This window comes from Rhinoderma darwinii, chromosome 2 (genome assembly GCF_050947455.1).
Source record: "Rhinoderma darwinii isolate aRhiDar2 chromosome 2, aRhiDar2.hap1, whole genome shotgun sequence".
In the NCBI taxonomy this organism is placed as follows: domain Eukaryota; kingdom Metazoa; phylum Chordata; class Amphibia; order Anura; family Rhinodermatidae; genus Rhinoderma; species Rhinoderma darwinii.
In genome coordinates, this window is record NC_134688.1 from 101,872,547 (window position 1) to 101,890,588 (window position 18,042).

The 18,042-nt window shown below is 39.8% G+C and overlaps 1 protein-coding gene across 2 annotated transcripts in view; it reads left to right on the forward strand.

Annotated features, from left to right (window-relative positions):
• The window catches only part of DCTN2 (dynactin subunit 2), a 54,393-nt gene extending 36,585 nt beyond the window's left edge, over window positions 1–17,808 (forward strand). For both annotated transcript variants that reach the window (XM_075851987.1, XM_075851988.1), the window contains 8 exons: window positions 266–416; window positions 600–665; window positions 758–796; window positions 3,064–3,141; window positions 3,711–3,782; window positions 4,031–4,133; window positions 6,071–6,162; window positions 17,181–17,808. In XM_075851987.1, the coding sequence (XP_075708102.1) occupies window positions 266–416; window positions 600–665; window positions 758–796; window positions 3,064–3,141; window positions 3,711–3,782; window positions 4,031–4,133; window positions 6,071–6,162; window positions 17,181–17,267 (688 nt within the window). In that variant the 3' untranslated portion in view covers window positions 17,268–17,808. The remainder of the gene's footprint in view (window positions 1–265; window positions 417–599; window positions 666–757; window positions 797–3,063; window positions 3,142–3,710; window positions 3,783–4,030; window positions 4,134–6,070; window positions 6,163–17,180) is intronic.
• Window positions 17,809–18,042: the final 234 nt, after the last annotated feature.

Genomic DNA, 18,042 nt, shown 5'->3' on the forward strand with positions numbered 1-18,042 from the left:
CATCAGCAGAAACAGTGATTGCACTTGTTTGATTATAACTTGTCCAATCTCTTGTTTCACCTGAGCTAATCAGGCCCGTTGCATCTGGTTGCTGCTGATCTCCCTTGCGGTATAGAAATAACATGCCCGTTTGCCAGATTGAACAGGTATTTTAATGTAAGAGTACGGAAACCTGCTTATCAATTGAGCAATCATTTGGCGGTCAGTTATCTTAGGTCTGTTGTTGCTCTCCTGCTTATAATGAATCAATTGATTTCTTCCCTAGGCGTTTACTGACTCAATTGGATGCTGCTAAAACCAGAAAGGGTCCAGACGGGAAAAGCTCCGCAAAGGGTTCAGCTCAAGATGCTGGAGGCCTAGTAACGTATGAATTACACTGCCGTCCTGAACAAAACAAGTTTTCCCAAGCTGCAAAGGTGCGTAGTGGAAGGAAGCACAACCAATTGTTGACTATTTTAAAGAGCTGCGATTTGCAGTAACGGGATAATTATTTTTTTTTTTTTAAACTTCTCAATAAACCATTGTGATTTTGTTCATAGCTAAACTATCCTTTAATTTAAAGACATTTGACAAGTGTTCGTTAACTGGTTGCATTACAGATAGCTGAACTCGAGAAGAGACTGGGGGAACTGGAAGCTTCTGTGCATTTTGATCAGGATACACAGGTACATTATGGGTCTCTGGAGTCATATTTAGTAAACTTTTTGGAGAGGAATTAATCTTTATAGATAACAACCGCCCCTCTTTATTTTTGCAGAATCCTCTCACTGTTGGATTACAGGGATCAAATCTTATGGTAAGGACAGCTAATCCAAGATCAAATGATGTGGATATGCATTAATATAAAGGGTTTTATTGCTCTCCGTAAGAAACCAAATAGCAGTATTGCGAATTTACCTTTTATATGGCTAAACAAAATAAATTTCGCTAGACCGCAAGCTTTCGAGACTACTTAGGTCTCCTCGTCAGGCATGGTCCTAAGTAATCTCAAAAGCTTCCTGTCTAACGTAATTTATTTTGGTTAGCCATTAAAAAGGAACATATCCGCAAGACTGCTATTTTGTTTCTCTTACTGAAGACAATAAGACACTTTTTTTTTTTTTTTTTAAATATGTGTTTCCTACTGAGTACAGCTATTAAGCTGCCCTTGTCGGTGGGAAGAAGGATTAGGCATGTTGGATTTCAACATGCCCTTTTCTTTGTCATTGAATTTTGATGTTGTAGTTTAGGAGTCCACCACCCAGACTTGAAATTGACAGTCCTTCGTAGTATATAATTATAAAGAAAAGAAGTAGATCCGGAGTGTGTATATGTAAATTATAACTTTTACTGAGTTTTCTTTAAAAAATAGAAAATACGAACATAAAAAATTATTCCATATGCCATGTATTCATACATCATGATAATTGGCCATACTGTATCTCGTACAGCTTGTATCAATAACCTATATCTTTCAAGACTTTTGATCAGCATGGACAGCAAGCTATCCACCCAGTAAGGGGTTAAACAAACGTATTGCTTTTAAAGAGAGAGTTGCACACATTTCTTATTATATTCCCTTAATGCAGATGACTATTTCCGTCATAGACTATAGGCATCAATGCCCCTCCTACCCGTTCAGATGCTGGATAGTATTCAGTATAAGGGGGGATCGGGGAACCCCTCTCCATGATAAAATTCTCCCGACGCAATTCCTCTCGGCCAAACGATTCCTCAGGGGAGATGGGCGAGAACCAGCTTTACCCAGATTCCATAGGCACTGGAAAAGGTTACTGATGGCTGTCTTTACAAAAAACATGTACTTGCCCTGGCAAGGAATTCCTGCGGTGGATAAAGCTGCTGCTAAAAGAGTTTGGCTGTGGCTTATTTCCCCCCTCTCCATATTGAATTAAACTTGCACATTTTGACAGAGCTTTCTTAAAGAGGCTGTGTCACCACATTATAAGTGCCCTATCTCCTACATAAGGAGATCGGCGCTATAATGTAGGTGACAGTAATGCTTTTTATTTAAAAAAACTATCTATTTTTACCACTTTATTAGCGATTTTGGTTTATGCTAATGAGTTAATGCCCAAGTGGGCGTGTTTTTACTTTCGACCAAGTGGGCGTTGTACAGAGGAGTGTCCTGATAATGAATACACATGACCATCCAGCCTGGACGTCATGTGTATTCAGAATCCTGACACTTCTGAATCTTTTCTGTGAGATTCCAGCAAGCCACACGTAATCTCGCGAGATTACGAGGTAAACGAGATTTCGTTTCCCCTGCTGGAAATTTCACAGAAAAGATTCAAGTGTCAGGATTCTGAATACACATCACGTCCAGGCTGGAGGTCATGTATATTCATTATCAGGACGCTTGATTAACGTTAATGTCTGTGTATGTGGCTGCACATCGTTCTAGTAAGAACGCTATGCTGCTGTGTAAATGAATGAAGACTAGTGCATGATGCTGATTGGTCAGCGTCATACACTCCTCTGTACAACGCCCACTTGGTCGAAAGTAAAAACACGCCCACTTGGGCATTAAGAAACTCATTGGCATAAACCAAAATCGCTAATAAAGTGGTAAAAATCGTTTTTAAATAAAAAGCATTACTGTCACCTACATTACAGCGCCGATCTCCTTATGTAGGAGATAGGGCACTTATAATCTGGTGGCAGAGCCTCTTTAAGTCTATGGCCAGCTTTAGAACCACAGAAGACGTTTGAGCTGTCATAGGAGAAATGATTTTGAATGAAATTCTACATAACTTTTACCATTGTGCCACTGTAATGGGCACACCATTCACTATAATACCCAAATTAGTAAAACCCGTTTACATTGATCTTTGAGATCAATGTAAGATCTTTATATTGTCCTGTGACTCAAAATGTGTCGGGTGGCATAAGAGATGCCACTGCTTTTCAGATCTAGTTACATACTCCGTACATTGTATTATAATATATTTCTATACACCTTGCGAATATTCTCTGGTGTGTTTGGTTCTTTTCGATACATATTATATACATTTGTGCCACTGTATAATGTGAGTGAACATAAATTAGTATTTTGTCTTTTAGGACACGGTGGAAATCCTGCAGGCTAAAGTAAACATGTTAGATGTTGCGTCGCTCGATCAGGTGGAAGCCAGACTACAGGTAATTCCATTTATATAAACTCTATTATGAAAATTCATGAAATAAGTGCAACTTAAATAACTTTGTCCCAGATAAGGCGATCAAATTTCTGCTCGTCTTTGGGAATTGTAATGGAAAAATGAAATTTATAATTTAATTATCGTTGACTTCGGGCCTGTTCACATCAGTGTCGGCCTACAGTTCATGGGTTCCATTAGATCTTTCCGTCGGAGGAACCCATGAAAGGAAACCATAGCTTCCGTTTGTATTACTATTGATTTCAATGGTAATGCTTCCATTGCAATTGGTTTCCATTCTGTAAGGTTTCTGTTTCTTTTAGCGGAAACAATAGCACAGTCTACTACGCTATTGTTTCCACTAGAACTGGAAACCTTACAGAACGGAAACCAACTGCAGTGGAAGGATTACCATTGAAATCATTGCTAATGCAAATGTAAGTTATGGGTTCCAACGACGGAAAAATCGAACAGAACCCCCGACACTGATGTGAACACAGCCTAACGTGTCTTCGGTTCCCAATGTTTTCATAATGTCGTTCTTTTAAAATTAATCCGAATTTTGTTCTATAGAGTGTCCTGGGAAAGATGAATGAAATAGCAAAGCACAAGGCGGCTGTTGAGGATGCAGATACAGAAAGCAAGGTACTGCTTCTAAATGTCCTTAATGGGGGACGAGTAATGAATGAGGAGTCCATATCAGTTATGAGGGGGATGTTTATTTAGGCACCACACCCTCAAACAAACGATTGTTTTATTATGTATATATTGATTCAGAGTGTGTCACGTCTACATCCTCTACAAACTAGTTTATTGTAGAGGAAGAGTGCACAGGCTGTGTATTGTATATGTTGTCTGAAACTTGATTCTGAACTTTAATTTCTGCTGTCCAGGTACATCAACTCTATGACATTGTTCAGAAGTGGGATTCCATGTCTGGAACTGTGCCGCATGTGGTTCAGAGACTGGTCACATTAAAGCAGCTTCATGAGCAAGGTAATACATGTTTCTGTGGCTTCTCAGGATTGGCACTAAAATCCTGATCGTTTGGGAACATACCTTGCCAACAGATTTCCAAACCCAGAAGTCCAGTGTAGTAAAAGTGCTGGACCTGCAGCATTCGGTCAGTGTTGCAGTATTTATTTCCTTGTAATTTCCATCCAGGATTAAAGCCACTGTCCTGTACTCTGACAGGACAGTCAATCTGGACTATTCAGAGTATAAATTAAATATTGGAGGGTGTAATTTTTGTCTACTCTTCCAACCTGCTGCATCAGAATATATCACCAGGTTTGCCCGCTCACTCCATTCTTTTACCATGACTCCAAAGATCGCACTAGTGGCTATCCCCTACAGAATAAAACATGCCGGGGCTGATAATCGCTATTCAGTTATGACACCATATCCAAAGTGACTTTTGACGGGACAGTCACTATTACCATTAACTGCGCTATAGGAATTCCAACTATTGCAAAGTTACTCTCAATGGTTTCTAGTACACCGCGACTAATTTTCTAGGGAAAGAATGATCATTGTAAATATAACCAGTTTCAACCTATAAAAAACAAATAAACATGAATAACTAGTGGACAGGTGTGCATAATAATTATTGTTTTGACATGGAGAACAAACCTTTTTTATATACCTGGAGATAAAAAAAAAATAATAATAATAATAAATAATTAAAAGTTGCACTAAGTTTCAGGCAGCAATCTTCACTCCTTCATTCATTTTCAGACCACTTGATATTCAGTTTGCATCCTGCTCCGTGCTTCAGATTTTCTCATGTGGACATATCCTTTCAACTAATACATAGTGGATGTGAGCTCTGTAATTCCGGGATTCTTCTGCCTTCAATAGCGCTCTTTATGAGCATAGCAGCCAGCAGTGTGCTGTCGAATCTACGTCAGAATCGGCAGCACAGACCGCTGTGTACAGGAACTGCACATACTCTACAGCAACAAAAATGGTAGAACGTTTTTACTGAAGAGTATATAGAAAGTAGTTTTAATTTTGCATTTAGTAGACAAATATAGTGCAAAAGTTTACATGATCTTTAAAGCAACTGTATTACATACATTTTTTTACTAATTAAAATCCGATAGTGAAACATTATTTTTTTTCTAATCTGTTTTTATTTTTTTGATTGTAGAATTTTTTTTTACTGTATTTCTGTAGTTCGTTTGGGGGCAGCCATCTTGCCTGAGCTCCTGTTATCAGCATTTAGAGATCTACTTTACAGCAGTCACATGTACCATAGGAAAGAATAGTTTGGAGCTGACCCATTGACTTCTATGGGAGAATTTTCTCTGTGACCTGTGCAGAGGTCATTGTACAGGAAGTGTTAGAAGGGGAGCTGTGACCATCACATATTGTCAATGGGGGATCCTGTGTTATCTATATATAGATGTTCACTATCATTGTATAATCCTGGCTGTGATAATAAAATGGCTGCTGAGAAGTGATCCCTAAAGAACAGGAAGTGTCTATTGTGAGGGTCCGTGTGGAAACTGCAAGATTTTAAGATTATTTTTTAAAATTAGAAAATTAAAAAAAAAAAAAAAAAAAAAAAATCTATAAAAAATGTTTCAATATAAAAACTTGATTTAAACAATAGCTAATTTTTTAACGTCCCTTTAAGCCTCCAATGATAAGAAATACTTGTGCTATTATATACCGATGTTAAGTTGTGTGGCCATCAACCAGGTGTAAAAGAAGCGGCTATAAGGAGTCCTTATTCAGTCTTTGAATTCACTTTATCAATTCTTTTGTCTAAAGGTCGGATTACCGAGTACTAATGCAGATATATTTTAATAGGCTGGAAAACGATAGTTGTTCCAATAAGATAGCGGTGTCTCATATAAATCAGCAATCAATATATCTGCATACTATAAACTGTTACACTGTCAAGTGGATATTCCTGTGTTTTTCAGCCATGCAGTTTGGGCAGCTGCTTACCCATCTGGACACTACCCAGCAAATTATTACCAACTCCCTGAAGGACAACACCACTTCTCTGGCTATGGTATGTCATTTCTTCTTAAGCCTTACCGCTCTCCTTTTAAATTTACTCATTAAAAATTAACTATGAATACGGCGTGATTCTATGTCCTTGATTAACTCTTTCATGACCGGTGGTGTTTTTGGAATGGGGTATTCTGAAGGGGATTTTTATTTTATTTTTTAATTATTTCTTACTCTTCCCCAAAATATGTTTCTTCTTTTTTTGCGGGACACATAAGACTTTCTCAGTTACAGCGTACCTCCAATTATATTGACATTATTTAGAAAAACAATTCTAGTGTAGGATTCTGCACAATAATGGGTTTTCTAAGTCCCTGTATTAGCGATTTTTGCTTCTTACTCCACATGGACAGTCTACAGTCTGTGCTGCTGGCGGCTCATAACTCTGCCTTAGGGGACAGTGTCCTGCTAGTTTGGCTCCTGTCTCCAGAACGACCGCTAGCACATTTTACAGCACTGGCGGCCGTTCTGAATACAGAAACCATAAAGACGAGCGGGACGCTCTGTCTCTTAAGGTCGAGTTATGACCCAGCTGCAGCACAGACTATACACAGTCCATCCTCTAGTTAGAAGCTAAAATGGTAATAAAAGTTATTTAGAAAAATGATTATTGTGCACACTCCTGCACTATAATAGTTTTTCTAAAAAATGTCCGTATGATTAATGGTAAGCTTTAACCCCTTAATGACCAGCGTTTAATGTTTCTACGTCGGCCGTTCCGGGTAGTTCTTCTGAAGCGCTGCCTTTTCACATCAGCACTTCAGAGGAAGTTTTCCAGCATCGGGCGGGATTCTCCTGAAGCCCAGGCTGTTCAGAACAGCCTCGGGCTTCAGGACATCGATCAGAGACCACTAACCACTCAGTTTAACCACTCAGAAGTGGCGCTCAATAGGAAGGTGCTCCCTCTCACACCACCGGTACCCCGCGATGCAATCGTGGGGTGCCAATGGTCTCCGGCAGCCTGGGGGCATAACAAAGGCCCCCAGGCTGCCTTTAGTAAATGTCTGTTAGGCAATGCCAGTTTGCACTGACGTGTATTGCTGTGTATTATACCTAAGTATTGCAGAGGATTACTGTGCGATCTTTAGATCGCTTTTATGAAGTCCCCTAGTGAGACAAAAAAAAAAGTTGAATAAAATAAATAACAATCCCAAGTGAAAAAAAAATTATGAAAACCTTTTTCCCCTTACAAAATACTTTATTATGAAACAAAGTAAAAAGTTACACATATTTAGTATCGCCACGTCCATATCGACCCCAACTATAAAACAATTGCATTATTTAACCCGCACGGTGATCGCCGTAAAAAAATAAAGTTGTCCCACAAAAAGACCCCTCATACAGCTATGTCGGCAGAAAAATAAAAGTTATGGCTCTTTGAATGCGACGATGGAAAAACGTAAAAAATCAAGGTAATATTTAGGAAAAAGTCAGAAACCGAGAAAAAAAATAGTTTCCCTCATATTTTTTCATGCTCAGTTTTAGGCGGGATTCACACGACTGGGTCGTTCCCGAGTGTCGGCCGGTAAAATCGGCCATTTTGCCCGGCCGGTTTGCATTGTTTTGCATCCGTGCCGGGCAGATCCGGACAGTGACATCAGCGGCAACTCCTGAAGGGGAATCCCCATGTGTTCGGGGATTCCGCTTCAGGAGTTTCCCCTGATGTCTCTGTCCATATCTGGGCAGTGACATCAAGCGCTCTGTCCAGGAGCGGAATCCCCGAAAACACGGGGATTCCGCTCCTTCAAGGAGCTAAAGTGCGGCTAGCACATAGCAGAGCGGGGAGATACCTCCCCGCTCTGCTATAGTGGCGTCGCTACAGTAGTAGCAGCCGCAGCAGCAGCAGCTGCAGCTGCTAGCGGCGCCATCGAAGGTGTCGCCGGGCCAGGGTGCTTTTCAAGCAGGGGAAGGGAGCCAGCGCAGCGCTCCCTTCCACCTGCTGTACACCCCGGCCCTGCCACACAGTGTACAGCGATGCCATTCGTCAGAATGGCATCAACTCCTCCTCCTCACATGCACTCTGCGCTGTGAGGAGGAGGAGATAGAGAGCAAGCGCCGGAAAACCCGGCCATCACTCGGGACACATCCCGGTGATGGCAGTGTATTACCCGGCCCCATAGACTTCTATGGGAGCCGGGCGGCCGGGTACCCGGGCGAAGATAGAGCATGTCCTATTTTTTGACGGCCGGTTTTTCCGGCCGTCAAAAAATCGGTCGTGTGAATAGCCCCATTAGGGGTCTATTATTCCTAATGCAGCCGGGTGCCGGCCGATTTATGAACGGCCGGCAACCGGCCGGGAAACCCTGCCGTGTGAATGAGGCCTGAAGGTAGTTTTGACAATGAAAAATGTTTACCCTATAAATGAATCTTCTAATTCTCCGCTGAAGAACGATGCCAAATTGATGTACATTGTGTAGCTTATGACGTCTTTTATTAACCCCTTCCCTCCGCAGCCATTTTTCGGATTTTCACTATTGTTTTTTCCTCCCCACCTTCCAAAAGCCATAACTTTTTTATTTTTCCATCAATATTGGCGTATGAGGGCTTGTATTTTGCGGGACGAGATTTTCACAGCACCATATTTTTACCATTTAATGTAGTGGTAGACGAGAAAAAAAATATATGTGCGGTGGAATAGGGAAAAAAAACAGCGATTCCTCAACCTTTTGAGTGGTTTTGTTTTTACGGCGTTAACCGTACGGTAAAAACTGCATTTAACTTTATTCTGTGGGTCAATACAATTAAAGCGATTCCAAATTTATATTGTTTTCTTTGTTTTACTATTTTTACAAGGAAAAAACTGATTGTTAAAAATAAAATGTGGGATTTGTCGCCACATTCTGAGAGCCATAACTTTATTTTTCTGTCGATTTTAGCCGTGTGAAGGCTTATTTTTTGCGGGGCGAGCTGCAGTTTATATTGGTACCATTTTGGGGTACGTGAGACGTTTTTGATCACTTTTTATTTCATTTTTTGTGGGAGATGAAGGGACCAAAAAACAGCAATTCTGATATTTTTCATTTTTTACGGCGTTCACTGTGCAGACTAAATAATGATATATTGTAATAGTTCAGACTTTTACGAACATGTCGATACCAGTTATGTTAGCTTTTTATTTTTTTTTACATTGTGCTTGAGGGAAAATGGGAAAAGGTTTTTTTTTTTTTTTGAGCTTTTAAAGTTTTTTTATTTGTTAATTTTTTTGAAAAATTTTACGGGCTTTTACTTTTTTTTACTTGTCCCCCTTGGGGACTTTAACCAGCGATCGTTAGATCGCTTGAACGATATTCTGCAATACTAATGTATTATAACTAATAGCCTCCAGAAGCAAACCGGTTTAATGGGCTAGGTATTGTTTCAGAGAACATCCTCCCATTGATAATATTAACCCCTTCAGGACCCAGCCTGTTTTGGCCTTCAGGACCCAGCCAATTTTTTCACATCTGACATGTTACTTTATGTGGTAATAACGTTGGAATGCTTTTACCTATCCAAGCAATTCTGAGATTGTTTTCTCGTGACATGTTGTACTTTATGTTAGTGAAAAAATTTTGTCGATAATTTTGGTATTTATTTCTGAAAAACACCACAATTTATTTAGCATTTTTCTAAATTTAAACGTATCTGCTTGTAAAACAGATAGTAACTAGTTAACATTTCCCATATGTCTACTTTTATGTTTGCATCATTTTTTGAATGTCCTTTTATTTTTCTAGGACGCTACAAGGCTTAGAACTTTAGCAGCAATTTCTCATATTTTAAAGAAAATTTAAAAAGGCTATTTTTTCAGGGACCAGTTCAGTTCTGAGGTGGCTTTGAGGTCCTTATATATTAGAAAATCCACATAAGTCACCCCATTTTGAAAACAGCACCCCTCAAGGTAGTCGAATCAGCAGTCACAAAGTGTTTTAACCCTTTAGGCGTTTCACAGGAATTAAAGCATAGTAGAGGTGAAATTTACAAATTTTATTTTTTTTGCCGACATTTTTTTTCAAATACAATTTTTTTTGTAACACAGAAGGTTTTACCAGAGAAACGCAACTCAATATTTATTGCCCAGATTCTGCAGTTTTTAGAAATATCCCACATGTGGCCCTAGTGTGATAATGGACTGAAGCACTGGCCTCAGAAGCAAAGGAGCACCCAGTGGATTTTGGGCACCTTGTCAGGTTTGAAGAGGTCTTGTGGTGCCAAAACAGTGGAAACACCCCGAAAGTTACCCCATTTTGGAAACTACACCACTCAAGGAATTTATCTCGGTGCATAGCTAGCATTTTGACCGCACAGGTTTTTCGCTAAATTTATCAGAATTAGTCTGTAAAAATTAAAATCTACTTTTTACTGAAAAAACATAGAAATTTGTAATATTTACAAGGAATAATGAAGAAAATCACCTCAACATTTGTAAACCAATGTCTCCTGATTACGGCAATGTCCCATATGTGGTAATAAACTGCTGATTGGACCCACAGCAAGGCTCAGAAGGGAAGGAGTGCCATTTGGATTTTGGAGCACGGATTTTGCTGGATTGGTTTTCGGTGCCATGTCGCGTTTGCAACGCCCTGGAGGGACCAAAACAGTGGAAGCCCCCCAAGTTACCCCATTTTGGAAATACCCCTCAAGGAATTTTTCTAGGGGTATAGTGAGCATTTAGACTCCACGGGTCTTTTGCAGAATTTATTAGAATTAGGCGGAGAAAATGAATATCACAATTTTTTCCCACTAAAATGTTGCATTTTCTCATTTTCACAAGGGATAAAGGAGAAAAAACAACCAATTTTTGTAAAGCAATTTCTCCCGAGTACGGAAATATCCCACATGGGGTCATATATTTTTTTCATTAGAAATGAATTAACCCTTTCAGGACTGATCCATTTTTTGCTTTCTTATTTTCGTTTTTCACTACCCGCCTTCCAAGAGCCATAACTTTTTTCTTTTTCCGTCAGTAGGGTGATGTGCGGGCTTATTTCTTGCGGGAGGGATTGTAGTTTCTATTGACACCATTTAAAGTGCCATAAAAAGTACTGGGAAACTGTAAAAAAAACTGGAAAATATAGTAATATAGGGAAAAAATCAGATTCCATTTTTTGGGGTTTTCGTTTTTACAGCTTTCGCCGTGCCGTAAAAACGAAAACTACAGAGATTTTGGCGGTTTAAATTATTTACGTTTTTTACGGTGTTTTTTTACATTACTTTTGACAAAAAAATGGGAAAAGTTTTTTTTTTTTAACTTTAAACTTTTTTTCTTTCTCACTACTAATAACTTTAATTCTTCTACACATTTTATTAGTCATTTCATTGGATCACTGGTACAATACACTGCAATACTAATGTATTGCAGTATATTGTTATTTTTACAGACTACTGTAACAGCGCGATCGCTGTTCCTGTCCGTTAGTCCCGGGTGTCAGCTGTAATACACAGCTGACACCCGCAGCGTATGGAGTGGGCTCAGCATGTGAGCCTGCTCCATACATCACCCCCGCACCATGACGTGCTATTAAGTCATAGTGCTCAAAGGGGTTAATGCACAGCGGATTGTGTGAATATTGCAATTTTCCACTGATATGCCATTTTAGTGCATAATATGTCGTGCCCAGTTTGTGCCCCTGAAGACAAATACCTCATAAAGCGTTAAGCGGCTTCTCCCGGGTATGGCGATGCCATATATGTGGGCACAAACTGCTGTTTGGGCACGCTGCAGGTCTCAGAAGGGAGGGTCGCCATTTTGCTTTTGGAGCGCAGATTTTGCTTAGTAGTTTTTCTGTTTTGGGTTTTGCTGGTATTTCAGTTAATAATGTGGGGGCATATGTAATCTGTGCGGAGTACATCAGGGCATAAGAAGAGGGTATAATAATGTGGTAAATAAATAATAATTCATAGATATGTGGCCGGTGTCGCACTGATAAATGGTGTTGGATGTTACCCGCTTTTAGAAAACACTGCACATTTTGCATCGCCGTATTCCTGGGAGCCAGAACGTCTTTATTTTTTCACCACCGGAGCTGCGTGAGGGCTTATTTGTTGCGGGACAATCTGTGCTTTTCATTGGTACCATTTTGGGGTACATGCCGTTTTTTTGATCACTTTTTATTACATTTTTTTTGCAAGCCGGGTGACAAAAAACAAGCAATTCTGACAATATTTTTTAGTTTATTTTTTGCGGCGTTCACCGTGCACTATAAATGACCATTATATTTTATTTTGCGGGTCGGTACGATTACGGCGATACCATATGTATATAGGTTTTTTATGTTTTGCAGCGTTTGCGCAATAAAATAACCTATTTAGAAAATAATTTATTTTCTGTGTCACCATATTCTGAGAGCCGTAACTTTTTTTTATTTTTCAGTCAAAAAAGCTGTGTAAGGGCTTGTTTTTTGCGGGACCGGTTGTAGTTTTTATCGGTATTATTTTCGGGTACATGCGACTTTTTGATCACTTTTTATTCTCTATTTTGGGAGGGGTGGTGACCAAAAAATAGCGATTCTGGTGTAGTTTTTTATTGATTTTTTTTTTGGGGTGTTCATCGTGCGGGAAAAATAACATTATAGTTTTATAGTTGGGGTCGTTACGAACGCGGTGATACCCAATATGTGTACTTTTTTTAACGTGTTCATTTTTTTCCTATAATGAAAGACTTATTGTAGGAAAAAAATGCAGTGTTTGTTTATATAACTTATAACTTTTATTTTTACACTTTTTTTAAAACATTTTTATTACTTTTTTTTAACTTTTTTTCACTTGTCCCACTAGGGGACACTTAGACTTGCAGCTTTGATCGCTGCTAGAGTACATTACACTACACACGTAGTGTAATGCATTCCAACTGTTATTGTGACGTGACTGTCACACTGACAGGAAGCCTCGGAGGACCGGCAGGAGGCTGCTCCTCCGAGGCTTCCGTAGATGGCAACCCGGAGGTCATTGTCTGACCTCCGATTGCCGTGACAAGCATCGGTAGCCCCCACAATCACTTCGTGGGGGCTGCTGATGTGTTTCAAACCACTTAAAGGAACAGTGTCATCACAAATTATTTTTTTATACGTTAAAGATGTTAGTGCTTTATTAAAAACGTTTATATTCATTTGTGTGTTTTGTGTTTTACTTTTTCTTATTTTTACACTTTTTCTTCCCTATGGGGGCTGCCATTTTTTTTCCATTTCTGTCTGTGTCGATTAACGACACATACAGACATGGAATACGGCAGCCACAGTCCCATAGGGACTGCGAACGGCTCCCGTCCCATTGACTTCCGTGTACGGCGTCTGTGTGGGAACTGCGCATGCGCCGCTCCCACACAGTCCAATTCGAAATTGGCGCCGTCCGGCGCCATTTTCCTGTGGACCGGAAGTCGCGGCCGGACAGTAATATTACTACTTCCGGTCGCGGCTTCCGGACTTGTGCACTTGGACCAGCGGCAGCAAACGGAGCGGACGGGCCGGAGGGAGCCGCGGCGGCAGGAGCAGGTAAGAGATTTCAATGTATGTTCGTGTTTGTGTGTGTTTACTACTGTATGTAAACCTACTACACTGTGTGTTAGCTCAAAAAATGGCGACACACAGTGTAGGAGGTTACACCGTTCAAACCCCTCGTTTATCCCGGCACTAGCCAGGATAAAGGAGGGGGGGATGCTGAGAGCTCACTAGAGCGAGGGCTTTTAACCCTATGTTGCACTGCTGCAATTTTGGGAATAGCTCCATCTAGTGACCAAAAATGGGTAGTATTATAAATTTAGAATTAATTTATAATATTTCCTGACTCGTGAAAAAAATAAAAAAAATTTGAACAATGTTTAATCACCCACACACTAAATGTTTAATTTTTTTAAAAAAAACATGTTTTTCTGGCAACACATTCCCTTTAAATTCGGCGACGGCAATCCGTCGCCGCATTTATGGGGTTAATTGCCGAAATCAGCGGGGATGGTCCGCTGACCGGCAAGGCTGGAGTGTCAGCTGTCGGGGACAGCTGACCTCCCGGTTCCCGGACACTGTCCGTTAGGACAGTGTGCGCCGGGAACTACTCCGCAATAGTACGTCTGGATGCGGGAACTAACCCCTCTGCAGGACGTACTATTGCGGAGCAGCGCGGGAAGAGGTTAAGGCAACTCTATAATAGATATATTGAAACAGAGTCTAAAGCCAATATATGTCAAAAGGGACATTCGCGAAACGCGCGTTGGAGCGCACACAGTGATCATCAGGAAACATTTAAGGACACTTTATGGGTAAGAATATCCAGCTTTTCCCTGAAGGTTCAGGGTATGGTCTATGTTTATCTCCCTAGTACACTACGCTCTTTCTTTGGACCATTTGAGTCCTGTATTAGCACTAAGACGTGTACCCGAGTGTAATTTACCATACTTCATACCAGTGATAATCTTACTGCAACCCATATCTAAAGGGGTTCACTATTCATAACTCTGGTTTCCTTGATGCATCTCTATGTCGATTATTTATTGAGTTTCTCCTGTCATATATATCTTTTTAAATGTTTGTTGTCTTGCATATTTAAATAAAGCATTGTTTTGATACTTTTGATATATATTGGCTTTAGACTCTGTTTTCTCTGTATCAATAATACTAATGTATTGCAGAATATCGTGATTCTGGCAGTCTCCTGTGAAGCCCTGCCGGAGTACAAAGATGGCAGACCTGGGGGACTTCATCAGGCCCCCAGGCTGTCATGCCAACCAACGGCACAACCCCCCCCGATCTCGCTGCGGGCGGGCCGTTGGGATGTTACAGGGGGTCGCCCCCCTGTTTTTAGTCATTTAAATGCCGCGATCGCTATTGAACGCGGCATTTAATGGCTTAAACTAACGGGATCCCGCTTGTTACTCGGAAGTGTCGGCTGTAACACATCAGGGAAACCATGGTCTTGTCCATGGGCTTATTGAAATGAATGGGACCGCAATTCACCCACAGATTTGAGGGTGAATTGTGGACGCAAAAATACGTTCTTGTGCATGGGGCCTAAGGCATATACAGCATTTTGCTGCGTTTTTTAATGCATTTTTAGTGAGGCCAGCTGTTAGATTAACCCCTTCGGGACAAATCAATTTTTTTTTTTATTTCATTTTTTTCACTCCCCATCTTCCAAGAGCCATAACTTTTTTTTTTTTTCATTTTCCGTCAATATTGGCGTGAGGGCTTATTTTTTGCAGGAGGAGTTGTAGTTTCTATTGGCACAATTTAAAGTACCATATCATAATGTACTGGGAAACTGAAGAAAAATGATTTGCGGATATTGGGAAAAACTGACTCCAATTGTTTTTTGGGTTTAGTTTTTACGGCTTTCACTTTTGCGGTAAAAACGACTACTTGGCTTTATTCTGTGGCTCAATACGATTACTGATATACCAAATTTTATATTGTTTTTTTTATATATATATATATATATATATATATATATATATGTATTTTACTACTTTTAAAGAAACTTTTTGTTTTAAAAAAAAAAAGTTTTGCGTCACATTCTGAGAGCCATACCTTTTTTTATTTTTTCATCGGTTGAGCAGTGTCACGGCTTATTTTTTGCTGGAAGAGTTGTCGTTTTTATCGGTACCATTTTTTGGCACATGCAACGTTTTGATCACTAGGTTGACCAAAAAACAGCGATTTTTGGCGTTTTTACATTTTTTTTACGGCGTTCAACGTGCACGTTAAGTAACGCTATATTGTAATAGTGCCGACTTTTTGGGACGCAGCAATACCAATTGTATTTACTTTTTTTATTTTTTATGTTACTTTAGAGGAAAAATGGGAAAAGTTTTGTTAGCTTTTAATATTCTATTATTTTTTCACTACTAAAAACTTGATTTCACTTTTTTTTTTTACACCGTTTATTAACCTCTCCAACAACTTGAACCAGCGATTCAACATTCATTTATAGTTATGAGTCTGGAGTATTCATGAGTGCTTTTTCTGGCGGTATCTGTATACACAGCAGTTCCTAAAATATTGTGAGGATTGGGGAACGCTCCCCTACACTCCTGAATACATCGAACTCGTAATTGAGGTCGGTGTATTCTTTAAACGCCCCTATTAGCCAAATGGCCCAAAGTATTTTTTTGTGCCATTTTTGCTAAAAGCAGGTCGAGTCTACCTCCATACTATGCTGCCCTTATATAGGGCAGCATAGACTGATGACCGATCCATTTTAGTGCATGTGGTTGGTTGTTGAGCCATCCCGAAATAGGTATAGTCCTATATTGGTTTCTTTAAAAGATAGCTGTGCTTTACTTCAGCCTCTCAGTGGAGGACTTGTTGGTTCCATCCCACATCACCCCTGACTAAGCCAGGCGCGAAACGCGTGTTGGTATGTTGGACAGTATATAGGCAGTTATTTTGGCTTATGGTGGGTGAGGTTTTGTCTTATTCGTGGTTTAATAAGATACTGATTATTTGTTACCTTGGCTCCATGTATATAAACTTGAATGCGTATATTGGATGTGTATATGCTAGGTAATATATGATATATAGTGATTTCACCACCATGTATGTCCTGCCTTATGGTAATGCACTGTCCTGTTTTTGTACAAATTTATGTACTTTGTGTTTTTATCAGCGCTTTTAAAATAGTGCGTACAACTGCTGTGTCTTAATAAAGAAATTAGTATTTTTTGCAATATTCGATTGATTATCTTTATTATTCCATTCAGGGAAGTTTTTTGGTTTATTATAAAAGTCCTGTATTGGTTGCTTTAGAAAACAGCAGTGCCTTACTTCAGACTTCCAATGGAGGACTTGTTGGTTCTATCCCACCTCACCATAAATATATTATATATCAGATGTCCTCTTTATTTTCAAAATGGTATCTAAATTTTGGTTGCTATGAGCAATGCCACTGGTTTATTTGAACTCCTTTTTATTTATGACCCCACTTTGTAGCGCACTAGAACTTGGCTTTCCTCCTTCTGGTGAACATAGGGAAGCCATTACAGTTGTGTTGTCTTCCATTGGAAAAAAAACAAAATCAGATTTCATTGAATGAATGTTTCTATTGTCTCTGCAGGTCCAAAAGGCTATGAAGGAAAATCTAGCTACAGTGGAAGATAACTTCGCTACTTTTGACTCCAGAATAAAAAAGCTGGGCAAATAAGTCACCGTTTATCCTTACAAGTGTCAATGCCGCAAAGTGCAAGAAATGAGTTCCTGCAGAAGCTGCACTAAGAAATTCCTCCGAATTCCCTTTGCCTAATAAGGAAAGTTTAACTATTGTGTAAATATATAATCTTGTTGGCATCCAGTTTTACTCATTCCTCTGCTCTCCCCTGGATATGCTAAGTGCTTGTCCTATACCTGGCCATGCAAGAGGCAGCCTCCTGTGCAGTACCATGGGCTATGCCCTCGGGAAGTATAGCGTTTTTCAAGGTGTTGCGTTTGCATGCTGGTACTTGTGGTGCGGACCGGGAAACTCTGGTGATGAGGACTTTCTTAGGCTTTTTATTTATATCTGTATGTCCTTATGCCCTCTGGTGGAGAATGCCCATAAGTGTATATCTGAACAAAGCAACACGTTTACTTGAACAGCATTGTGGGGGGAAGCTGTTCTACACTAACTGTCCTCTAATAAACACAAGTAAATTATAAGGATGAATATCTTGAAACTTTCTTACATAAAAATAATCTTTATGAAATGAGTGCTCTGTTTGTGACATTTATTCTGGATCCTGTACGACACCGCATTAGCAGAGTACAACTTTTTTTGTATCTTAGAAAGTGGTTTAAATGTGTCGTTCTCTTACAAACCATTGGGTTTGGCTTTCGGCAAACCGCTGGATTTTGCCGGAAAAGCCGTGGCCTACCAATCATTTCCTCTTCAACGACCACTGCCAGGGATATATAGTATTTAGATGAATGGCCGTCCTTTTAAA